This window comes from Eulemur rufifrons, chromosome 1 (assembly GCF_041146395.1).
Source record: "Eulemur rufifrons isolate Redbay chromosome 1, OSU_ERuf_1, whole genome shotgun sequence".
Classification (NCBI taxonomy): domain Eukaryota; kingdom Metazoa; phylum Chordata; class Mammalia; order Primates; family Lemuridae; genus Eulemur; species Eulemur rufifrons.
In genome coordinates this window covers 57,910,516-57,937,277 of record NC_090983.1, presented here as the reverse complement: position 1 = coordinate 57,937,277, position 26,762 = coordinate 57,910,516, and the positions used below count along the sequence as shown (strand labels likewise).

General features: G+C 41.4%; 1 protein-coding gene across 2 annotated transcripts in view; it reads right to left on the bottom strand.

Annotated features, from left to right (window-relative positions):
• Positions 1 to 26,762, bottom strand: part of STK39 (serine/threonine kinase 39) — a 269,188-nt gene that overhangs the window by 111,191 nt on the left and 131,235 nt on the right. For both annotated transcript variants that reach the window (XM_069471755.1, XM_069471765.1), the window contains exons 11-12: positions 4,624 to 4,746; positions 4,492 to 4,521 (exon numbers count right to left, since the gene is read on the bottom strand). In XM_069471755.1, coding sequence (XP_069327856.1) covers positions 4,492 to 4,521; positions 4,624 to 4,746 — 153 coding nt within the window. The remainder of the gene's footprint in view (positions 1 to 4,491; positions 4,522 to 4,623; positions 4,747 to 26,762) is intronic.

Sequence of the window (26,762 nt, the reverse complement as noted above, 5' to 3'; positions counted from 1 at the left end):
GGCTGCGAATCATTTATTTGCATGTCACCTAACTGCAATGCTGCCATGAAAAAGAAAGTCATTTTAATAGAAGGCTTAGCAAATGTTCTCCTCAATTAAGTGAAACCAAATAAAACTATACATTTAAAGATAAAGTCAATTTGCTTTTTACATAGAAAATTAGAGTATGATGCAAAAATAGACAAAATGTCACAAAACCTATGATTTCAGAGTCTGACAAAAAGAGATTCCAAAACCGCTGGTCAAAAAAAGACCACTAATGGGATAATAGCTGAGAAGTTTTATATAAGGCAAGACTCTATATAAGCCAGGAAACACCATCTAAGGAAGCTGGTCCTTGCGAGTGCCACCCCTTCCCCATACCGCACCCCCGAGATAAAAATGGTACAGCCAGCAGACTCTCTTCTCTGCTTTTATACAATTCCCACAGTGCCTACCCCAGGTCCACACAGAAATCAGCACAGATTAAATATTTGTTCAATTAATTTTCTTATTAATATTAGTGTTATTATTATTAACCTTTGGTCTCCACTGGCTTCTACCAACCAAGTGAACAGGATGATAAATAAATGAAATCAGGATGAATTATCAACCTGTTATAAATTATTAATTACTAGTGGGTGACTAACACTTTGCAAGGCTATTTCTAAAATATCAGGTTAGAGACATAGGACCAATTTTTCAACGTTGACGGCTATGAATCTCAAGCTGGCTGTGAATCTCAAGATAAGTGGTGTAATTCTGAAACCTTACAGCTTACACTGGAAATTCTCTTGGACTTGGTAGGATCTCCAAATATGGTCCAAGGTGAGGCATATCTTCCCAATGTCCTCCTGACAAACACCCAACTCTGGTCTTCTCAATCTTCCCCAACTGATGCTGTAATACTTGGACATTCTACCTCATAATTCCTAGGAGGCCAAATAACCCCTTACAAATTAACCATTCCTGAAATACCCCTCCATTTATTGCAACATCTTACTCCGTCTAAACATGGTACTACTAAGGCTACCTTTTGTGAACTTCACCTCAATTATAAATATAATGTCTTCTGATCTTTATCCCCGCTTCCGACCTTCTCATAAATACTGTATGCCTATTCAAGCACTTGTTTAATGTTTGCACTTTCAATGCATAGGTATTCATGTCATTAACAAACATGTATAGAGTGTCTACTATTTGGTAAGGGAACACAAACATGAATAAAATATCATCCCAGTCTTCTACTGGCTTATACTCAAAAAACAACTGCGATTTAAATGACAAGCATTATTGAAAAGCTTATTAAAATGTAAATACTCTGGCATTTAAATGTGTCATTTGGCACAGATAAGCATTTTCATTCTCGAAGATGCTTAAAGGTATACGGTATGCTGTCAGAGGCTGTATACATTGGCACAGCTACTGATAGCAAGTGCAAAAAGTCAAAATCAGCAGACACTTCAACAAAGCACTCACAATTCTAAATCTCTACTTTACTCGTCCATGTGTCCACCAGTATGCATACATAAGAAAGTCAATGGAATGACGTATGTTATAGCAATCTAAGCACTCACCAAGAAGGAAATGGTTAAATAAACCATTTCCATCCATCCAATGCAATACTGTGATAGTTTAAAATAAAGAGGCAGATCTACAACATCTAATGTGGAAAGATTTTCAAAACAATAAGTTGCAAAAATATTTATAGTTTTCATAATTCCATTCATGTTTTTAAAAATGATATACTAGGTTTCTTTATGTACATATTTGTATGGAAACAAACAGAAAAATATCTGGAAGAAAACACTGTAAACTGATAACCTCTATTCACAGGGGTTGGAGGGAGCAGGAAAAAATGGTCTTTCAGTTTTTACTCTTATTTAATTCTCCTGTATGTTTTTAAGTCTTTATTCTGTTTCTTCTCAATAAGGCCCATCCTGACCAACCTGTCTAAAATTACAACCTCCTACCACATTCCCTTGCATCCTTACCACGTTATACTTTTTTCTATTACTCCTAGCCCATTGTTAAAAATCACATAATGTATTAATACTTACTTATTAAGGCCATTATATATTGTTTATATACTCCCATTAAAATGTAAGCTCCACAAGGACAGGAATTTTTGCTCTCTTTTTCTCACTGGTCTACCTCCAAAACCTACTAAAACAGTGTACATAGTAGGCACATAATATGTATTTGCTGAATGTCTATGTATTTGACACTTTTTAATTTCCTTTATAACAGATAAATACTTCAGTCTTCGCTTATGGAAAACAGTTTGGGGTAGTTGGCAAATCAAGAGTGCTACTTTAATTAAAAGCTGAAAGGACACAGGAACCATCATTGTAGTGTCTGTTAACACAGCTCTGGACACTCAAATGCCAATGCTGTCAAAAGGAAAGAGTGTCAAAAAACTGTCCTGAGAAGCTGTGCAATGGCAGGGGGGCTGGTTACTTCTAAAATCTGGTGGAAGTGTTTTCATGCAAACATGTGTATCTTTTCACAGAAATAAGAAGCCCATTTATATGCTTCCTTAATTATAAACCAATATGGAAACAGACATATGCCATTGGGAAATCAAGTGAGTCTCGTTGCAGTAAAGTGCCTGTGACTTTCAAATCCCACTCAAGAAGGTCGATAGAGAGGCTCGAGGATCAGTTCACAGCAAGCCATACATTATTCCCTCTCCTGTCTATGGAGAAAATACTCTTGCCAAAAAGATACTGCTGTTATCCAAATAACAAATCAGTCAACAGAGCAATTTCACCAAGCACATAGTAAGAGTATGTTGGCCGGGCGCGGGGGCTCACGCCTGTAATCCTAGCACTTTGGGAGGCCGAGGCGGATGAATCGCTCTAGGTCAGGAGTTCGAGACCAGCCTGAGCAAGAGTGAGACCCTGTCTCTACTAAAAATAGAAAGAAATTATCTGGCCAACTAAAAATATATGTAGAAAAAATTAGCTGGGCATGGTGGCGCATGCCTGTAGGCTGAGGCAGTAGGATCGCTTAAACCCAGGAGTTTGAGGTTGCTGTGAGCTGGGCTGATGCCACGGCACTCACTCTAGCCCAGGCAACAGAGCGAGACTCTGTCTCAAAAAAAAAAAAACAAAGACAGTATGTTAACAAATCTTCATGAGGAAAGACCCACACCTAACAGCCTGTACTAGCAAGGCAAGATCCCATGAACAGTACTCAGTGACGGTGTCTTGTAATGAACCAGTAACAGTGATTTATGCGTCAATGATGCTACTTGAACCATGTCATTTTGTTCTATGTCTAAGCAGAACTGACATTTTTGGTTACAGTAGCTCTCAGAAATAGATGAACAACCTGGACTCTGTACCCTGGATAAAATGGGATAGTGGGCAAGGAGAGGGCAGAGTTTGTGAAACCTGGTTAAGATCATTCTAAAAGCCCGGCACGACATCTGTGCGGCCAGTGCGTCCCACTGTGGGGCTTGTCACCATTGCTCCTGACATAGGGGAATGACGTCCTTGATCAAAGCTCATGTTTTATGTATGAAATGGAGAGATGAATTCATATGATAAACACAGGAGAAAACAGAAAAACTCCTTCTCTCTGAAGGAGAACCATCATCGGGAGGCAGACTGAAAAATCCCTGGGAAAGGCCCATCCGTGTGGCATGAAAGGTGAGGAGAGAAGGCAGGGAGGAGAGCAGGGAGGGAGGAGAGCAGGGGAGGAGGAAGAGTGGGCAGCTCGCTGTCCTCCTTACAGGGCCCAGCTGGTTACTGTCACTTAAAACAGAATGATAAGAGTCACTCCATTAAATCAAAAGGAAACGTCTGCTAATTAAAAAAAGTTGGGACGGGTATCATTTGTAGCCCAGAGTTTTCTGTTTTCTTAATGAGAATTTATCAAGGTACACGTTAATTACTAGGTCTGTAAAATATTTGGGGCTATTTAAATATGCTCCAATTTCCTCTAGGAGAATTAGCGAGTCTTGTGAACTCCAGCCATCATTAGTCATTGGGCATTAGAATAAGTAATCACATGGAGGAAGTAAATCAAAAGTGATTTCTTAATCAAAAAATGACCATTCCTCAAAGGGAAGCTGTTAGAAGAGTGCTCCTGGTCTACTATTTACTCACAAGGTTTTAAAACCAAGACCAACAGATTCAACCTAGAGTTTCTTACCATTTAATAATATCTGCTTTATCCTAGACTAAAAACCCAGAGGAAATTTTGCCCGTATGCTTACTATGTTTTCTAAATGACAATAAAACTAAGAGTTAAAATTAATTGATTACCTAGTCTGTAACAAGGACTCTACTGGGTGTTTTATGGACATGATTTCATCAATCCTCATGGCAACTTTGTAAGTACTGTGATCATCCCCATGGCATCGAGACCTGAAAGTTTACATGCTTTTCCTTTTTTATTTTCCTACTCCATGAGATTCTGAAGTGTCTCCCCCAGGTATATGAGACTTGGATATCCCAAGAAGGGAATGAAGTGGGAAATAAATAATAAATAACCACAGCTCACCTCTGGATTTTCTTCTTTTACTCTTCGTGACTGTAAAACAATTATGAATTCGTTAATACACACACACGCACACACAAACCTCACAAAAGTAAAATTTACACTGATTAGCTAATTGTCATAAACGTCATTTACCTTTTCTTGAGAAAAAGCGGCTTTCCCTTCTTCACTTTTTTCATCCATCTCGTCGTCACTCCACTCCCAGTCACCGTCTTCGGTTTTATGAAGGTGACCGCTTGACCCAGGAACTCTTCTTACCTGCATCAAAGCAAGGCCACACGGTTCTTCATCAGTCGCATGTGTTACACAGCACACACACTACCGCGAAAGTAACCTGAGTGGCTGTGAATCCAGGGATTACTAGAGGTTAATACCCCAAAAGAGTACATGGCCTCCAGACTCTGACACTCACCCTCTATCCAAAAATACTGTGTTCCTGAAGTGCATGACTATATTTGTATAGAGCAAATGTTTTGGGAGAACACCACGCACGTAAGCTGTTAAGTATCAAGCTCATTTTTCACTTTTACTTCAGTTAACGCTACTAGTTAAAAGGCCATGTGGCAGGCTTCAAAACTGCCTAAGGAAGTGCATGCAAGCAACGTCCTGCTGACCCAGCAAAGGCGGGGAAATCAGGAAGCCAAACGAAGCCTGCGACACTAGGGGTGCCAGCGATCTAAAACCCAAGTCGACAAAGCAAACACCCTTCTGTTGCCTCCTTGCTCTTTTTCAGAACCTGACATCATGCTTGTTTTCCCAGGAATTCTGTTCAACCTACTTGAGCAAAACAAAATCAGACTATTGTTCACACACTTTGTAGCATTTATGACACGTGTGAGATTGACAGGAACACAGCTTGGTAAGCAGCAGCCGTGCCAGTGTTTGGATGATAATCAGTCTTCGTCAATTATTTCACATTGTTTTGAGCTAGGGCGGAGATGTAGTCCACAGGGCACGCTTTCCAAATGTCTTTGTGGTTAGAAAAGCAAAATTTTAAAAGGACAGGATGACTGAAAAGGAGTCTCTGACCAGAGTAATTTGCCTTAAAAAAATGTGCTGAAACGTAATTAAACAAAGCACTGTAGCAGGTGAACACGATGTGAACGCAACAACAGCCAGTGTCCAATGATGCAGAGAAACTTCGAGTGGAAAGGGAGCTTCCAGACAATCTAGCCCCTTCACATTACAGAGGAGGAGAGGAAGGCCCAGAAAGTGACCCAAGATCACAAAGTTCTGAGAGCAAAGTCAAGGCAAGAAGCAAAGCCTTCAGACTCCCATTCAAATGTAAGTCTCCTCATGCCATTGAAGAAACATCAGAAAGAAGTTGTCTAAAAATGTCCTGTGAAGACCCTGAAAGACTGTGATGTAAAGAAAGACTATTTTCTGTAACAGACAATATTTAGTTATATCACAGAAGCATCATTTAACCCAAGGGAAACGCCACAGAACTTCAACTTAGGTATCTATACATGTCAGGCCAATGTGAAGTCATAAACAATGCTTGCTAGGAGGTGGGTTTGACTTGAGGGCATTACCATACAGAACATCATCCTGATCACTTGGTCTAGAAGATTTGAAGATTTGAACACCAACACAGAAAGTTAAAAAGCAAGTAAAAAATTCTTATTCATAATTGCAAATAGTTATGCTCAATTTTTTTTTAAAAAAAAAAAATCCTTTTTCTCCACTTCAAAAAAAAAAATATTTTTTAACCAATTTATCTTCAAAACACTTAGTACTCAGTGAAAACTCTCTGTGCTTGGCATAAGATATTTTTCTTACTTGCATTTTGAGCTGTTGTAAAAAACCTATTCAAATGATTGTGATTTTAATGGTGCTTATAGATGCTGGCTAAGTACTATAGAAAAAATGCTGAAATGCACTTCAAGATTTTCAGAACAGATTGTTCATTTTACAGCTACAAAGAAATGGCTAAGGAAAGAGAAAATAATTTTCTGTTGACATATACAATAAAATTAATTATTTTCTTAGCAACACTAATCATGCTGATAGCAACATAGCGGGACATATCTTAATGACTACATTTAAAAGAAAGAATTATCTATTATAAAACATACTGTTAACTAAGAAGAGACAAAACAAGTAAAATTATGTATCAGAAACAGAATAAAACTCTACCTTTACTAAAACTGTAGAAACCAAGGGTTGCTGATGAATTAGTATTCTTCAAGTACCCACCCAAGAGACTACACCAAGGAAATCTCTCTTTCCAGAGAGAATCCCGCTTTATACCCTAAAATTTAGTTTATGCCCTTTCCTGTCTCTGGTTCTATATTTACAAGATGTCGGTTTCATTTCCACAAGAAGGATCCAACTATAAACAATAAAATGGCCATTCTCTTCCATTTTTATTTTATTTTAGAACCTCGCTGTCTCCTTCCTAGTTTTATTTGCTGGAAGAGAGAAAAATAAAACAAAATGTCTAGGATTATAGCTCCAAACATTGAAAGAAATGGTGTGATGGGACTTAACGCAATAAATGTTGGTTAAACAGGTTAAACAAATAGTATAAATGTTGACGAAATTAAGACAAAGAACACTCAAACATCTATGTAGGGAAAAATATTGGTGTAATAGTCACAAGAATGAGAATACAAGTTTGTCTTTGAGAATGTCCCCTCAGCTTACTCCTAGGAATAAACTTGCAGCATAATTTGAAACCCAGGTTCCATGGTATTTTTATGTGACATTGACTCCTACTGAAGAGACCAGAAATCAATTTTACAAAGTTACATCCTTGTAGGGATTTTGTAGGGATGACGAGAAACAACCTTTACATTTCAGAGCCAACTAAGTTCCCCATAGTTTAGCAAATGATCTTCTTTTTAGGAACTGAAGAACACTTTGCAGAGTAAAAACTTAAAAAAAAAAAAAAAAAAAAAAAAGAGGTGTGTAAAAGCTTCTATCTGCCCCTCGCCCACTACAATGATGAGAATGGATATTATTCAGAATTCTGATTGTAGTAACTATTACATTCCTCTTGTTCTAGTAAATAATTTGCTCATTTAGTAAAGCCAAGAGGTGGTAGAATGAATTTATTCTCTACTTTATCTGTCAGGGATTTAAAAAAAAAAACCCTTGCTTCTCAGAAAATGAGCTAAATTTAGGGGATATCTAGAGGAATTCATATTCTCACAAATCCCTCGGGTCATAGTTGGCAATAGTGAGGTTAGAAAAGGTTTCACATGCAGTAATGTCTATTCCTGAGAGTGGGCATAAAATAGAATTAAGCAGTTGGTATTTATACCACACATGAAAAGGAAAGTAATTTTTTCTTCCCTTTCTCTAAACAGCACCTTTAGGAAAAGCCATTAAAGAAATGAACCATGTACCTCCACGATGATAAGCTGAAATAAAAAAAAAAAAAAAAAAAAAAAAAAAGAAATGAACCAAAGTTCCGATTCCCACAAGAAAAGAAAACAGGCTCAGCCAGACAGACAGGGGAGCAGTGTGGTTTACTGGCCAGGTCTGGTGGCCACCAGGCAAGATGGGAGAGGCAGGGCTAGGACGCAGCAGCCACAGAGAGGCGATGACAGCAACGTGGGGAACAGTCACTAGAGCGGCCTGACGAATCACTCCAGTGGTGTCACTCTAAACAGGAGCCATCTATAAATATTAGGTGTCACCACCTCTGTACATGTTCCTGGTCCCTGACACCAGAACCAGGACGAAGGACATGAAGGAGAGCATCAGAGCCAACGGATGAACTTTCTATCATAGGGCACGAAATATGTCAGAAATGCAAGCGTGTGTCTGTGACACGCTACTGAACAGAAGAGGAATATGACCCAAAGAAATGCTGACCAAAATTTAACAGAATTATCTCAATCTGACACGCCCACCTGCCCAATAAAAGCACCTGCCAGCTTCTTCCACTGCTGCATTACCTTCTCCCCAGACACGGGGTTTTGGAATCTCCTCGGAATGAGTTGCCCCCTCATTGGGAACCCTGCACTCAGCCTGTCCCCCACCTGCTGAAGACACTGCCTGCCAGACTACAGCCAACACCCACGTGACCCAGGAGCCACCACCCTCACGTCTGCCTGTCAAGGACGCAGCAGAAGGCCACACACAGTAACATTTCTGTTATCAGGCATTCTACTGACTAGAAGTATAAAAAATATTTCTAACTATTTAATAATTGCTGTTTATAACTTATTTGAGTCGCTGCCAAGCAAACAAAAGCCTTCTAAATCATGGAAAATCAACAAACAAAATTAGACTCAGTAAGGTTTTAGCAGTACATTATATACGCTCACATGGCCGCCCTGTGACCACCGCCTCTCTCCACTCCTCCGTCCTGCACCTACTGCCTGGCCTCGCTGGTGGGAGGGCAGGAGATTCACTCCCCATCTTCTAAGGCCTGGCACCCAAAGCTGCCTCTCTCGATGCTGCGTTAACTAGTCCGCCATGCCACATGTGTGTGGATTGCCATGTACACAGCCAGAGGTGTCCTCCTAACCAACCCACACCTAAGAAGGAAGCCCTGGGGCCAGCCATGACATCCATTCTCCAACCCTTGGCAGCTGGCAACAAGAGCCCCAGTCATATAGCCATGCCACCTGGGGCCATTACAGATGACCACCGGCCACTCCTAGCTGTGGCACCAGTGCTGCTACAACCCCGCTGCTCCAAGTGTCGTCACGGACCAGCAGCAGCAACAGCACCTGGGAGCTTGCCAGAAATGCAGAATCTTGGGCTCCACCCTAAAACCCCTAAATCACAATCTTCCTTTTCAGCAAGATCTGCAGGTGGTTCACATTCTCAGGCTGGAGAAGCACTGTGCTAGACAACACTTCCACTCAGCTTCAGCCTCACCCCAGCTGGTACTTGTCTAATGCCAGGAACTCCACCGTACGCACCTTAAATATATTAACTAATTTAATCTTCACAGTAGCCCTATGAGCTGAGAATCATTTTATTGCCCCAGTTTTCAGTTTTACATGGGTAAAGTTAAACAAGGGGCCCAGGCTCCTACAGCTGGGAGGTGACAATGCTAGGATCAGAACCGTAGCTCTCTGTTCCCAGCCTCCACTACTGCTGCTCCCAGCAGTGCCCTAACCTCACCGAGCCCCAACCGCTTAAAATAACTTCATCTGCTACCCTGAGAGCACCAAGTCCATTCAACTGATACCCACAGCCCCTCTCTTTCTAACCAACTTCACACTCTCACCCTTCTTAGCCTCTTTTCCTTCTGTGTGCAAGGAAAATGGATTCCTTCTCCTTTCCAAGACCAGGGCCTCCTGCATGCTCCTCGTGTAGCTACTCACTGGTTCCTTCCTTCAAGACACTTAACAGCCAGCCAGGCCCAGGCTCCTCTACACTCAGCCATGAACATATTCAGGTCTCTCCTGTACTTCTACCAAAAGGGGGTGAGTGGGGAGGAACCCCTTTGATTTTGCTTCTTCCTTGAGAATCACTCCACCACTGTTCCTTTTCACTGTCAACATTTTTCTAAAGATAGTCTCTGATTGCTGCCCTCACTTCCTATCCCATCCTCACTCTTTAATACTATACAAAATGACATCTCTCCCCACTAGGCCACCAAAACCACTCTCTCTCCCTTCAAGATGTAATGACTTCCTAATAGTGTAATTCAGTGCTCTTCTCTGTGGCCATAACGCCGTCTTATAAACACAGCAGAACCCCACTCTTTCACTTCAAGCTTTCGCATTACATTTCTCCTCCTACTTCTCTTGTCATTCTCTGTCTCCAACTGTCCTTTGTTCTCTGTCTTCACCATAAACGTGGCTGCTCCCTGCCCAGTACACACTCTCAGCTCACCAGACACTGTCGCCCTGAGTGAACACACCTTCTCCACAGCCTCCCCACCCTCATCTAAGCTGAGGGCCTTGGAAGTCTCACCTTAGTCTTGTTTTCCAAGTGCTCTGCTGAATATGAACATCATATCAATTTCTCAAAATTGAGTTCACCACCTCCAACCCATCTGTTAATCCTCTACCTCCAGCCTCATTCTGACACTTCTCCAGTTAGCCCCTTATTCTTAGTTAATGCCTTTGAACTCCATCGCAGCCCCCACCCCCATCGTGCTGGCCAAAGGGCACAGTCATACAGAGCTCCTAACACAATGCCTACCATATAATAAACACTCAAAACACAACAGACGCTATTATTATGAATACATTTAACCTTTTTCACAACCCAAATCTATCAAGCATTACATTCTGCAAATCTTACCTCCTCTGCTGCCACTGTGCTGGGTCAGGCCCCCTTTGATGTTGATCTCTTGCCTTGCCTATTAAAACAAACTACTAATCAATCTCCAGGCCTCTGACCTCTTGCCTAGTTTATCCTTCATATTGGCCCATAGGGGCACATAAGCACTTTCTCAAAAATACCTACAAGAGTTCACTGTTGCCTACAGGATGAGTCCAGATTCCTTAATATTCAAGTCTCTCCATTCCCTAGGCCGTAAATTACCTTTCAAGACTTATTTTCCACCACATTCCTTTAGGATACCCTACAATCCAGTCATGTACAAATTGCATACTTTCATGAGTCTACCATTTTACATACGCATTACACAAATATCTTGGCCTAATCTACTCTTCCACATTCTCTATCTATTTTTTCCTTATCCAAGAAGCTTCTGTTGATCCTCCCAATTGGAATCCTACCTGTCCCTGTATATCATTCTACTTTGTATTACATTTGACAGAAGACATATTAAACTATATACTCCTTCAGGGCAGAGAGCTTGCTTTGGCCATTTTTTAAAAAATCACTTATTTTTTCATTTGGTCAACAAAGTTTTATTGACTGCCCACCTTTATAACAAGTTCTAGACCACAGGTGAATAAAATAAAAGCCTATACCTTGGAGTAGTTCACAGTCCAGAGAGGTGGACAGCCATGTAAGCTAATAATTCCAATAAAATATGAACACTGTAACAAAGATACAAATTCTGTGAGTCCACAGGAGAGCAGATGACTATCTGTCAAGGGAAAGTATGAGAAGGTGGTTTTTAAGGGACCAGTAAGAGCTCAGTGTGCAGAGAAAGGAGTTATTCCACCCAGAAAGAAGGTAAGAACTTAGTGAGTTCTACTGACTCATGTAACGTGGCTGGGTCAACAAGGACTGGTGTCTAGAGGTTGGTTTTTTAAAAAATGGCTAAGAGTAAGGCTGGAAAAGCTGTGTGAAGAACCTGTACGATCTGAATGTCAAAGCCAAAGGCCTCCAGGACCCAAGCAGAAAATGCAAAGGGAAAAGCTGGCACAAGATCTGACGAGGACGTGTCCACTGTGAGGGAGCACCAAGTGCTGCCTGACAGCTGCCACAGGGAGGCAGCCCCAGTGTTGCCAGATCTTCTGATTCTTCTAGAAAGTAGATAATTTAGATTTTTATGTGAAAGCTCTTGTTTTTTTTTAATGTTAACAAGGATGTCAAGTTTCAAAAAAATTCCTCTGCATAGCCTAAAAAATAATGTGCCTGTGGGACCAATTTTCCAAATTTGGCCTGTGAGTTTACACCTTCTGTTGTAAAACCGGTCAGAGGGTTTCGAATGCAGACAATGGGGGGAAAGCTTGCAGGTGGGCATAGGGGAAGGGAAATGATCGAATCTGCATTTCTGAAAGCAGAGCAGAAGATATGCTGAGACTTGAGGGTGACAAAGGCCAGCAAGAAATCAGCAGTCACTAACTAGAACTAAACACCCCCAAACTGAGTGACTTAAAGCAGCCACAACCACAGAAGCTCCATGACTGTCAGACTCGCTTCCATGGTAGCTGACAGTAAGCACGAGAGAGCCCAAGTCCGGACAAGCCTTTTCCAAATTCCTGACACACACAAAGAGCACAAGATAACGAAGTAACTATTGTTTTTAAGAAGGTTGTCCGTGAGGGCTTAAAGGAGAGCAAGGAAAATATTACTGGAAGCTAGAGAAAAGGAGAATTCTTATGCAGTGACAGAGAGTTTGGCAACACTGACATCTATGGTAAAGTGGGAAATAGAAATGTGCCTAATGAACTCAGTGATGGAGCCAAAGAGATTTCCAGGCAAAACACTTAAAATGACACCTGAGTTCTGCTCACTGCCAATGATAAAATGTGAGCAGAGAGAGATGAGGTAAAGAACAAACTGTTAAATATAAAGCCATTTCTCATGCCCATCTCTCTAAAAATCAAACAATTCTGAAACCAAGAAATGGTTTCCGAGTAAAAATTTAAATCCAGGCTACAACCCTTTGTTAAGACTTCAGAAACATCCAAGGGGGTGCCCTCGTAGACACTTTCAACATACCTAAAGCTTTCTGAGGATCTTAAGAGCTTGCCTTGTAGAATCCCAGCATTGAACAGCAGGGATTCTGAGAAGCACAGGGCATGGCCCCTCAGCATTCTCACAGGCAGGCATCTTGCGGTCATGGGTCTTTCTAACAGAGTGAACCCAGTAAGGTTCACAGAAAACCCAATAAAATTTTAGATAATTGTACTACAAAATACTGCCAAGTTAGACTAAAAGAAAGAGAGAGAGTACACAATGAAATGAGGCCTTTGGATCCCAAACTTTTGCCGGCAGGAAGCAGTCTGAGAAGGCTACTCAGCTGCAAACACTGGCTCTTTCTTACAGAAAAGGAAGGGTGACTTAAAGAGCAGGACCTGACAGTGGAACCAAGAGCCACAGAAAACAGTGGAATAGGACAGAGCCCTGATTAAGGAGCTGGCAACACACAGCGGGCTAGATTCCAGAACTGCCATAGACCTATGTGCACCATGTTTTCCCCCTTTTGGGCAGGCCTTTAAGATGCGTGCCCTCCCGTTGTATTTTGGGTGGATGTCCAGCAGGTCTCTTAAGTTCACAGGTCTTCAGATTGATAACTCCAGGAGCTACACCCAGGAAACTGGTCCTGGGGAGCCTCATCTGTACCCAGACCACAAGCCTGATGCCACAACGGGATGAAACTTTTAGCAGCTGGAGCGTGTATTTTGCATGTGGGGGAGATGTGAATCGTCATGGCCAGAGGGTAGACAGAGGGCAAACCGTTTTTTCCAAAGATGCCCATAATAATATCTCCTGCCCAACATGTTTTTCTAGAATCTTGCCACTCCACTATCAAGAGATGGAGTCTAGTGCCCTCTCCTTGAATCTGGGTGGCTTTGTGCCTTTATCTATGACCAACAGAAATGAGACAAATGAGGCAACATGGCTTCCAAGGCAAGGTCAAAAAAGATGATGTGACTTCCACTTTGCTCACTAGTTGAAGTCTTCAGGCATCACATAAGCATCCCAACTGCCCCAGGGCCTCCCTGCTGTCAGAATGTAAAAAGATAGAATAAAGGAATGAGGATATGAAAATGTTCAATAGGCAATTAGAAAAAATTCTAGAGAAACAAAGATTTTTATAATTTAATAATAATAATTCAAAACACTGGGCTAGCTCAGGGAAGGACATACTTGGAGCAACTTCCTTATAAAGCTTGAACACTTTCTAATGTGAAATGAATCAAATTTGATACATGTTGCTCTTCAGATAATGATAATGGGATTTTGCAACTTCAGAAATCCAACACAAAAGGGCAAAGTCTTGAAAGAGAATGTTCTGGAAGTTGGACGAGAACTATTCGGAGAAAGCAGCACAAAACACAGAGAAGCAATTAGATTATTCTGTTTTAGTCCTATCAAACCTCCAATATGGCATTTCCCCAAGTTAAGGCGACAAGAACAATGACAACAGCTAAGAGCCACAACAGCAGCATCCAATTTTGTGACTATTGTCTTTGAAAACTAAAGCTCCTGCTGGAAAGGGTGCCAAGCTGACTTTAAGCTAATAAAGAAAACAATAAGAACGTTCTGTCCTGGTAAGACAAATAACAGACGAGAAAACACTTTATTTAAACATCAAAGGAAAAAAGAGATCGTAGATGTCTGGCACTGGAGCAGAGCAGAAGCTGCTCCGGGTACAGCAGTAAGCTGAGTTAACTTAACTGCAGGAGAGGTGGGGACGGAGAGAGAAAAGCATGCAGCCAATTGAGCAAAGCTCCAGGCAGGCTGCATCAGACTGCTAGAACCAGAATAATTCTAACAAGCAACGCAGAAACACACTGCAATGGTTAGTTTTAGTTGTCAACCTAGTCACTCTTAGTTGTCAACAGTGCAGTTATTCACTCAAACACTAAGCTGGGCATTGCTGTGAAATCATTTAGTAGATGTGAGTAAAGCCCGTAATTGACTTTAAGCAAGGGAAATTATCCTTGCTAATCTGGGTGGGCCTTCTTCAATCAGTTGAAAAGCTCTAAGAGCTGCCCTGAGGCGTCTCTGAAGAAGAAATTCCACCTGAGGACAACAGCGTCAGCCATGCCCTTCCTGACAGGCTGCCCTGTGGGTTTCAGGCTTGCCTAGCCAGCCCCCATAATCAAGGAAGCCAGCTCCTTGCAATATATCTCTTCCTATGTCTCCTACTGGTTCCATTTCTCCTGTTGAAGCCTGACTGATGCATACGCTAAAAGCCAGCAGCCTCACTATTGGTATTTATAAGCAAAAGGCAAGTGAGCTAGCAGAAGAACAGTACCACTAACAGCATCCACTGGCTTTTGTTAATGGAACATCTTAATGTCTCCAAGTGGAATATTAAGAGGAATTAAATGGAAAGAACAATAAAATGAAAACTAAGATGATATGAATTACCATAACTTAACAAAGACTGGATTTTTACCATGCAGAGACTCCTAATGTAAAGATCAGGGGTTAGTTACTGGTTAAACATCATTTACGTTAGGTCTGCGTAATATAATCAACACCAGCACCTTTGGAAAAGCTTCTGTCAAGAACTAAATCTGCTTAGGGATTAACGACCCAGGGAAAAAGACCTGGAGAGACACTCAAATGCATTGATTTTTGTGGAACGGAAACTGCACCCAGACTCAGCAACTAAAACACAGAACGTAACACTGCAAACATTCGTAATCTTATAATTTTACTGAGATATCTGATTTTTTGAACATACACATTTATATAAACATCCAGGACAACTTTTAGCTGTCAGTATCAAGGAGCTCCTTCATAAAAATTATTACTAATTGCCCCAAAGATACATTTTATGTATTACTCAGTTTACAGTTCCTGGATAAATGGCAGCAATAGGTTTTCTGAAAAAGTAGGTCAATACATAGTAAATTTCCAGTGTGCTCTCCATTATCAAGGACTAAGTCAAGTCTCATCACCTGTATATAGAGAGAGACACGATACACCTCTTCCATGTGAAGAAAGCGTAGACAGCAATTGCTATCCTGTCCCCCACCAGCAGAGCTTTATAGTTTAACAGGGTGTGAAGCTCAAATAGCATATTTTTATTCTTTCTGGTTGTAAAAATTAATACAAATCCATTTTGGGGAATAGTATAGAGCCAATAACAAGTATCAAAGAGACCATCACAATATAGCAAGTAGAAAAAGCTAATAGAGAACAGTGTCCATCACTGTGTACAAGAAAACGAGAGAAGGTACGCTTACACGTGCCTGGATATGTTCATATAAGCACAGAGCATTTCTGGAAGCATTTACAGGCTGTGGTGACGGCCACTGGGTTGAAGGGGGACTTCTTTTTCACTATGTTGTGCACTTCAAGGAGGATCCATAAATGACACTCTCTCCCCCTTCCTAGCTCTGAACCAATTTAGAAATAACACCAAAAAAGCATAGAAGGGACAAAATATCACCCTTATTACTTATAAAGGTGATATCTGAGACTGTGGCTTAATTGTTAAAAGTTCCTTCCTTGAGGAACTGATCCCTGGATTGAGATAAGACTTGCCCACCGGTCCTCAGCAGTGTCAGTCGGTACATTCCTTCGTCACACGAGCAGGGCCACGGTGGCCCAGAGCTCCTCTCCTGATGAGCAGGCCAGCTCGCCAGCTCCAGGAGGAAGGGCAGAGGAAGGGGCTGGGCCACCCTTTTATGCCCAATTTCTTCCTCCAAATCCACCAATCAGATAAGTCACTATGAACACTGTTCTCACGATGGGCACCCTAAAAGCCCTGAGTTAGGCATTATAAAACGTATCCAGGTAACAAAAACATTTGTACCCCCCCTTAATATTTTGAAATAAAAAAAAATGTTCCAGCATATACGAAAATGTGGAGCTGAGAACGCACGTGCCCTAAAGGTAAGACGAAGTTAAATTGATTCTGAGTCCTCACATGTGATTATTTTGCAATTAGTAGGAACCAAATATATACATACATTTGTTGAATGACTGAATAACAATTTCTGCTGCCTAAAGGAGGCCCTGCCAGAGCAAACTCTGTACCACAAGGGAACTTCTCTCCATCTTTTCCCCAGAAAGGGATGTCAGGGGCTAGTAACACAGTATCATAGAATTGCTGAGGGGGCATGAAGAACAAGACAAGTTAAGAAGACCTCATTAGTTCCTGAAACCCTTTGAGCTTCTCACGTCCATAATCCCCAGAACCAACGTAACTGGAATTTGCCGCAGTGAACAGAAAACCCTGCTCTGTGAGAGACTGTTCACCCCTGTGAACCAGCAACCAGTACAGACACTACTAGTGCATAACAGGTACTGTGGAAAAATTAGTTGAACAAATCAATGAATAAATAATCCCAGACTCAGGAAGTTCTGGGCCAAGAGTCTATCACGTCCTCGGAAAACGACCATCTTTTGCCATCACAGACCTTTTCACTGTGGTGACATAGTTAACAGAGATGAGTACAAGGAGGCTGAAGGGCTTAATTTATTCTATCTGCTTAAGCAAAGCAGCAGCTGGTGTCAAGAAAACCCTGGGTCTTCCTCTAAGCATCTGAAGATCCTGAGAGGAAAGGCATAGTTCTAAACGCCAAATAACAACAGAGCTGATGATCAAAATGGATGGGCCCATCTGCCTCTGAGATGACATATTAACATCCTATCGTGCTGGGAATAATTCAAAGAAGCAAACAAGTCCATGTGGGTTCACTGAAATCATTTTCCCTTTGTAATCAACTCATTTCACTGTCCTGCTGTCTGCAAAGGGCAGAACTTCAGGTGTGAGGTTAGAAACACAAACACACACACGTGCGCACACACGCACACACACAGCACTCATGCTTTGGTTTGAAACACTGAAGTGTCTGATTCCAGCACAAGTTTGAACTAATCAGAAAGAAAAAAGGCCGAGTGTGGTGGCTCATGCCTGTAATCCTAGCACTTTGGGAGGCAGAGGCGGGAGGATCGCTTGAGGTCAGGAGTTCGAGACCAGCCTCAGCAAGAACAAGACCCCCGTCTCTAATGAACATAGAAAGAAATTAGCCAAACTAAAAATAGAAAAAATTAGCCAGGCATGATGGTATGCACCTGTAGTCCCAGCTACTCGGGAGACTGAGGCAGGAGGATCGCTTGAGCCCAGAAGTTTGAGTTTGCTGTGAGCTAGGCTGACACCACAGCACTCTAGCCCAGGCAACAGAGCAAGACAGGAAGGAAGGGAAGGAAGAAAATGAAGAAAGAAAGAAAGAAAGAAAGAAAGAAAGAAAGAAAGAAAGAAAGAAAGAAAGAAAGAAAGGAAGGAAGGAAGGAAGGAAGGATAAAAGAAGGAAACGCCAGTATCTGCATCACAAGGTCTATATGTGGAAACATGCCTCATATTTAAATTTCTACTCTCTGCAATTCCACCTCTCTTTACAGATCACTCCACTCAAGTTGCCCTCCCATGTCTCTCTCATTCAAAAGTCACAGAAATGTAAGGAGACAAGAACCCTGCATTCCCATTTCCACTGGAAGCTAAAGCCTATGGGGAGGATAAGGTAGAACCTGCCCTGAAAGCTGCCCAAGTCCCAGATGGTACAGCATTACCATCACACACACACACACACAGTTTAGCTGTGCTGTCTTATTCCTCTGTTCTTGGGACAGGAAAGACAGAAAGATTATTACTCTATGTGCAGAAAGAGTGACAAGTGTGCCACAGAAGTATTAAAAATGAGAGAGAGACCCTCCTCTTCTTGGCTACTACATTCTACTACGTTCACTTTCGTTAAATCTTTTTTTTAAATGGAAATGTTCACAAATGCATATAAAGTGAGAACAGGGTAATGAACAGTTATCAACATTCTGCCAATCAGATCTCATCTACACACCCCAACTAATTTTGCTTTGGTATTTTGTAAAGCCAATCCCAAACATCACATCATTTTACCTGTAAATACTTCAATGTGCGTCTCTAATAGACAAGGACATTTTAAAACATCATCACAGCATCATTTTCACAAACAACAAAATCACTGATAATTCCTTAGTAGAATTTAATATCAGTCTATGTTTGACTTTGTCCCACAGTCTCAAAAATGTCTTTTTCAGTTTATCTATTCAAAACAGGATTTAAACAAAGTCCACATGTGGTCTGCACATAAATCTATGCCAGTCCTTATTAGGGTCTCTCTTCAGAAGCTAAACATCACATTCACTTAAGGAAGCTCAGATTTAGATGCTGTTTTTCAGCCAAAAGGACAGAGTAAGAACTTCATAGTTTTCCTACTGCTAACAGAAAACAACACCTCCACAGGGACAAGACACCTGTCCTTTACATCCCCAGAAAAATTCTCAGTAATAAATAAAAGCTATGATGGAGGCTCCAATGAAAAAATGCTCCAGACAGGAGTTTTATTTCTGGGGCAACATCTCAACTGTGCTTCAATTCAATACAGAAAAGGGCCATAAATTGTATATTTGTTAATTCATTTCCTACTAAAAAGAGAAGTGCCAGAGGAGCAAAATAAATAACACAGATTGACCTGCAAAAAAGTTCTGAAAAACTACATATTCTAATTCATTTATCTTCCTAACAAGGACAATATCTAATCAGCCATTGATTTTTTTTTTAAAAGAAAACAAGAAATAACATAGTTGTATATTCCCATGGGCTTAATAAGAAATAAAATGTAGTAAAAAAAAAAATTTTCAGAACCCATGGTAAAGGATAAGGGAGACCAAGTATTGACATATAGATGAGTTTCCCAAGTAATCCAAGTCTCACTGTAGGATCTAATCCTCCTCTTCTAAGAATCTAATCCTCTCATCACATCTGCTAATCAGTAGTAAAACTAAGTATATTTGGGAACCATAATTTTTTTTCTTTTTGTGCCTAACCCCAATAAGAGTCCAATGGCCACACTGTAGATAGCTAAGAGAGGAAAGGCAAGAAGGCACTCAGAAAATTCAGAAAATGCATAATCAGTTCTTGGGCTGAGAGGCTGTATGCGGGCTACAAGCTCCCAGGGTGTCTTTTGCACGAGATAGTCTCAGCTATCACTCCTGCACTGTGCACATCCATCTTTCTCTCTCTGGGCCACACCCTCGTGTGATTTGCACACGTGTGTTAGTTGTCTACCATGCATCTCCCTTTGGATGCCCCACAAGTAACCTCGAACTCAACACACCCAGCACATTAAGCATCTTCCCCAGGAAAGGTTTCCTCCTACCGTCCAAACAGTCTCTTAAGTCAGAAAGCAGGAAGTCAATCTCAGCTTTTCCACAAATCCCTCCCATCCTCTCACCCTCCCAACCCCATGAAAACCTTTCAAAACCTGTCATGTCAACTCCACCTCCTAAATATCTCTTCTACCTATTCTGTGCCTGCTCTGCCTAGGTCCCCACCTGTCTTCACCTGCACGGCCATCAGTCTACCAACTCCCAGTCTACCTGCACACCAGTCTACCTACCTGGCCCCCGCTTCCAGTCTTGATCCTCTGAACCACAACACATTGCTACCAGGGAGCTCTTTCTATCACTGCATATCTATGCTTAAATCCTTATCACAGTTCCCCAGAGATTTCAGGAAAAATAAAATAAAACAAAACAAAACACCCTAAGATCCTCAAGACACATAAGACACTTTTTGTTCCGACACCCGTCCACCTTTGCATATCTTCCCTCTCCTTCAATCACACAAACCATTAGGCTTCCAACACTTTTCAAAGTATTCAACCATGCTTGTCCCTGAGATGAGCTTCCTTGCCTTCTGGAGAAGGAAGACTGCCACATACCCTATACAGGACATGTACAGCACCAAGTCCCCAGTGGGGTCCTCCCGTACACCCCCAGCACACTGTGTACCATTACCATCACAGCATTTATTCTGGCACTGCACTGTTATTTCCTAACCAAGTCCACCAATCTGTGGGGCCACCACCTTCCCAGTCATCCAGGCTCAAATCCATACCGTCAACTTTCGTTCTTCTCTTGGGTCACTTAGCAAGTAAGACTGACCCTTATCTCTATAGCCCCAGCATAGTCCTGGCACTTGATATATGAAAAACAAATGTGCACCAAATGAATAATTGTGAACCACTGCCCTCTACAGTCTTCCATGACTCATACCCTACTCTCTCATCTTCGATCTCTTTCTCCTCCTCCACGCTGAGCGTCTAAATATACACAGGTCTCCAATGACCTCAAAAACCTCCTCGCATCCCAACCTACGCATGTCTCTTCCTGCCCTTTACCATCAAACTTTGAAAAATTACTCACTTGCACTTCTCGTCATCTCTTCACGCATTCACTCTGGCTGTCCAGTTTCTTCCCTTACTATGAAAGGTGAGCTAACTCTGACGTCCTTTTGTAAGTCCTCATTTTCTTTAACCTCTTTGCAGCACTCAGACCCGCTGACCACCTCCACACCTTGGTTCCTGTGACAGCACTTTCTCTTCCTCCTCCCACAGCTCTCTCCACCCTCCACATATCCCATAACTGTTCCCCCAGGACTCCTCTGTTCATCTGTAATGTCCTCCATGGTGATCTCCTCTTAACATAGGTTTCCACAATCACCTCTACAGAGGAAACTCCTAAATACAGCTCTCTCCAGTCAGAGTCCCTCTGGACCTACACATTTCTGCCTGCCTACTGGACACCTTCAAATGCAAGTCCCAATGGAACGTCAAGCTCAAATGCATCCTAAAGAACTCCTGATCTTCCCTCCTGAACAGCTCCCCCTCCAGTTCCCACCAGTTTAAGGTACTACTGTCCTCCTGCCTGCACAGCCTCAAACCCTTTCTGTCCTCTTCCCCCTCCAGTGTGTTTGCCTCCCACATCAATCACTTAAAAGGCTCTTTCAGTTCTAGCACTTCAATGACTCTTATTTCCTGGTCCTACCCTTCTGCCACAGTTCTAGTTCAGACCCCCTCCATCTCATGCCCAAATGTCTTGAACAGTTCTGCCAGCCCGTACCTCCTCCTTCAGACTGCCCCCCACTGCCCACTCCTTCCAATCCACTTTCCACAGTTGCTCCCTTGCTTACGGGGCAGCCGCCACCGGCTCCCTGCAGCTCCCAGCACCACATCCCAAGCCCACAGCTCCAACTTAGGCTATTCCCATTTTGGACCCCACCCATCTTTACAACCTCACTTCCTGCTGCTTCCCTTCATGCAGGCTTTATTCTAGCCCAAGGGTTCTCAAATATGCCTGAGCATAAAATTCACCTAGATCATTTGTCAAAATGCAAATTCTGAGCTCTAACCAAGACTCACTATGGCAAAATATCTAAGGTCTCTTTTGGGGCAAGCTCAGTGCCAACAAGGAAGGAGCTTTGGGAGAAAGAAAGTAGGGAAAAACTAAAGAAACAATCTTCAATTAGCTGCTTCAATTATCTACAATTAACTTGTCTCCCACAGTACTGATAGCTGCTCTTCAAATCAAATTTTGGCACTGGGAGAGAAAAAACACGGAGGAAAAAAAATGCTCAAATCCCCACTATTGTCAAAAACCTGCAGAGTCTGCTAGCCACTCATGTATCCTACTATTCCTCTAATCACCAAACCTCCTCAGAAATCACCTATGACCCTTCAATATACATACATGCCTACCAAGATGAAGAATATGCTTTTCTTTTCCTTGTTAAAAGACAATCCGCTAATTATGTTGACAACGAAATAAGAAAATCAATTCAGAATCTGGGACTAACGATCCTAAATCGATAGATGCTATTTTCCCAAGAAAAAGAACTGTGAAGCAGAAACCTTAATACTTACAAGTCTATTGCATTTTTTTAGCATTAATTACAGTATCTATCCAAATGTTAAACATAGGTTATAGTGTTCAGGTTCATGTAGTTTTATATTTTCATACCGCACACACACAAATACATATTTTTAATCTAAACACTTTACATGTTTTAAATTGATTAGATTTTTTTAATATAAAATAGATTCACATTATTATAGAAAATGTAAGAAATAAAAGAATAAGAATGAAATTAGAATCCTTCCACTGGGTGACAGTACAGCATAGCAGTTTACCAATAAAAGGGCTTTTGCATCACATTTTGACACTATCTTCCAACGTGACCACTTGGTTAGTCATCATTACTTAACCACTAAGTCTCACCTTCTTCACCTGTAAAACAAAGTGCTAATATCTATTATCAGGTTATTATGCAGATAAATGAGATGATGTGTGTACAACTTAGTATGTGCTCAAAAAATGCTGGTTTGTACTGAATTCTACCCTGGAAAAAAATAAATACTGGATGTGTCCTCACCTTCAAGAACTCTCGGCCGGGCGCGGTGGCTCACGCCTGTAATCCTAGCACTCTGGGAGGCCGAGGTGGGCAGATTGTTTGAGCTCAGGAGTTCGAGACCAGCCTGAGCAAGAGCGAGACCCCATCTCTACTAAAAAGAGAAAGAAATTATATGGACAGCTAAAAATATATATAGAAAAAATTAGCCGGGCATGGTGGTGCATGCCTATAGTCCCAGCTACTCGGGAGGCTGAGACAGGAGGATCGCTTGAGCCCAGGAGTTTGAGGTTGCTGTGAGTTAGGCTGACGCCACGGCACTCACTCTAGCCTGGGCAACAGAGTGAGACTCTGTATCAAAAAAAAAAAAGAACTCTCAGGGAATGAATCACTGTGTGCTACATATCCAAATATATGGACTTTTAAAACCTGCTATAGACTTACCTATGTTCTTAGAAATATGCAACCTAATGTAACTATTTTTAGATATTTCAGATAATCATTATGAACACTGATAATAAATGAGTGGATGAAGATGACATCAGGCCACAATTTTTCTCTAAGCTCTCCATACAGGAAGAAAGATGGGGGCATTCAGGTTATAATGTTATAATGAGATTTAAAGTATTAATGATACAGTGTGTGAGTTAAAGATAAACTTCCTCATGAGACTTTTTCCATATTTATATTCTGAATTATACTCTTATAAATAGATAGGTTGAATCTCCTTAGCTCCCTTATACTCCGATATCATTTTTAAAACCCTTGCAATAGACATAATTGTGCCCAAAACACTATAGGGGAGAGAGAAGAACAAGCTATTAACTTATTATTCTATGATCCTTTCTTGACACACACTACCATGGGTCCTTGTCCTACCAAACTTGATTTCCTAACACCAGCCGGGGTTAAAGTGGACAAGTACCACCAAGTAGACCACTTTCACCAACACTCTAAAACTATTTAGGTAACATACCACTGTTGGAGATGACTTCTCAGAAAATGCCAGAGTTCTGCATCATGGCTAACTGTTTTTTAGTCACTCAAACCCTTCACATACCACATCTGTCTGAAATATTAAAGTGCCCCATCTGAAAATGCACAGTGGACTATATTTGCTCATGTATCCATTTCACCCTTTCACTAAGTCTTATGCGTTTTCACATCTTTTTCACACAGGAATCCATTTCATGTAGGTTCCACAGGGCAGGACTCTGTCTGACTTGTGTATCCATGAATGCTCAGTACCTGGTACACCAACTGGCACATTCCAGGTGTGCAGTCAAGACTGGTGGGACAAATGAATGGATACAATCATTAAAAGCATGAATTTATACAGGTGTGTCACAGGACTCTGTTTCAGTTGCTTTAGAACATTTGACTTAATCATAATATATAAAGGAATTGAAAGTAAAAATAGTATTTAGCACTTATTAAGTACTTCCTGTGTACTTTTAATTGTACACACATACCTTGTGTAAATGGGTATTATAGACAGAGTCTGTAAAATGGACTCTCATAGGAGCTAAATGATTTTCCAGAAGCCTCACAGCAAGCTAACGCTAACCCTTCCTCAGAATTCATATACGGTAAATGAAACAACTGTGTAAAACAATACTAAGTAGTCACTAGATTTACTCTTCTTTATTCTTTAGTCAAATATTCCAACCTAGAACAGTGCCTCACATATTGTAGGCACTGAATAAATGTGAGGTTTTTTTAATCAAGTGCACACATTTTCTGTAATAATTGAAATAAATATCTGGTGCAAGGGAAGGAGGGGTGAGCAAGGACAACTGCAAGTGTCCATTGTCTCGCTCAAGGCCGGCACAGTAATTTTATGCTGGCACCCTTTACGTCCCCTCTGAAAGGAAGACTAGAGATCTGTATGACAAGGTGGTTTTGATACTATACCTGTTGCACTCTACCATACGCTATCCTGGCCAGCTTACTGCAGCAGCTGACAGCGGCCCCGTCTGCCTTCCAGATGCTGAATGTGATCAGTGAATGCGCCACGTACTCCTGACAGGGATGCTTTCAAGGGTATGTCATGTGCAGGCCAGTGACTGTGAGCCAAGCAAGCATCAATCACGGACACCCTATTTACAGGGGCTGTTTGTCCTGCCTCTCCTACACCTCCATCTGAACTGCTTTAGCTCCTGCTTTTGTCCTCTGCTCTCATTTTTGCCATCTGCAGCTCACTGTTGCCACTCCACTACCAAACCCTGGGGCTCTTTCCTCATTATTTCTTTTCTTGCCTCTTCCTCCTATTATTTCCTTTTTTTCAAAAAGTGACTGCACAGATTGTGTTTTCCAAAATGATCAAAAAGAGATCTCCTGTCCCACATGCTCTTCTTATAGTGTGTCACTGACATTCATCCCATTAATGGGTAGAGCCTATGTTCCTACCTCTCTTGAATCTGGGTAAACTTGTAACTGTAACAGAAGTAGAACCATGTGATTTCCAAGGCATGGTCATAACAAGCCATAGAGCATCTGCCTGGTCCACTTGGGAAGCTCTTTCTTAGAACCCAGTTACGATGCTATGCGGAAGAGAGATCACATGGCGAGGTCGGGTGTAGGTGTCCAGCTGACATCTCAACTGAGGTCCTGGCAAAAGGCCATCTTCAGTTTTCTCCAGCAATGTGACTGGGCCAACCTCAAGAAGCCACAGTCACTCATGGGTGCAACTTCAGGAAAGCACCCAAGCCAGCGCTCAGCTTGGCCTAGCTGAGCTCAGTCATGCCCAGAACCAAGAGAGACAATAATAAAACGGCTGTTGCTGAGTTAAGCCACTAAGTTAGGGGGTGATTCATTACACAGACATAGATAATAGTCAATAGTGACCGAACACATCAGAATGTTTCTTAACATCTACAGAGTGAAATCACCAATCCAAGCACAAGTGGGACTGTTAATCTTAGAGTTAACTTCTTTGTTAGCTTTTTATTAATGTTCATTACAAGGTGGCTACTTTTACGGTCCAAAGAGGGATCCTGTGGCTTTATTCCTTAACTACTTCTAAGAAGAGAGAGCTATTCTGGAAACGTAGATATTCCTGAAATCTAATTTTCAGAAAGCCTCAATTTTACCATAGTATTTGTCAAACCTCAGCTACACCCTATAAGGTACTAAGCTTTATATATTATAGGTTAAACATATATGTTTTTCAGGTTGTTGATAATTCATGTGTTTTTTAACACCAGTCTATAGCAAACTAATATAATTCAAATTCTATAAAACCCTGTAAATTTCAATGGATTGAGAGTACCAGGTTGATACTAACCGTCATAATTTCTTCATATCACAATGACTTGGCAATGCCCAAAGACATGTAGCCAAAGTAAGCATTTTTTAATACCATAACAAAAACATACAAAACAAACCCACAATAAGAAACCCAAATGTCACTTTACAGCAACAATACAATTTTAAAAGTTATGTCAGATTTGCTACTGAGAAAACTCAAGGGACAGAGGTTTCATTGCTTTTGAAATGGAGACTCATTCGTCTAGCCTATTTCAAGTGGAGAAGTTTGAAAGCAAAAGGGCCAAAGACAGGCCACATGGGAAAAACAGGAAAAAGCAAAATGCCTGAGTAATTCTTAGATGGGCAAGTCAGACTCTGAAAAGTCAATAGCAGGCGGGTCCACGAATCAATTTTTCAGTTTATCATGGCTAATGAAAAATTTTGCTGACTAGTTCAAGGTTTATATTATATCCAAATTGGGAAACTTAAAAATCATTACAGTGGAAAGGCTCAAGACCAAAGCTGAAGTCTAAAGTACCACCTTAGAAGCAAA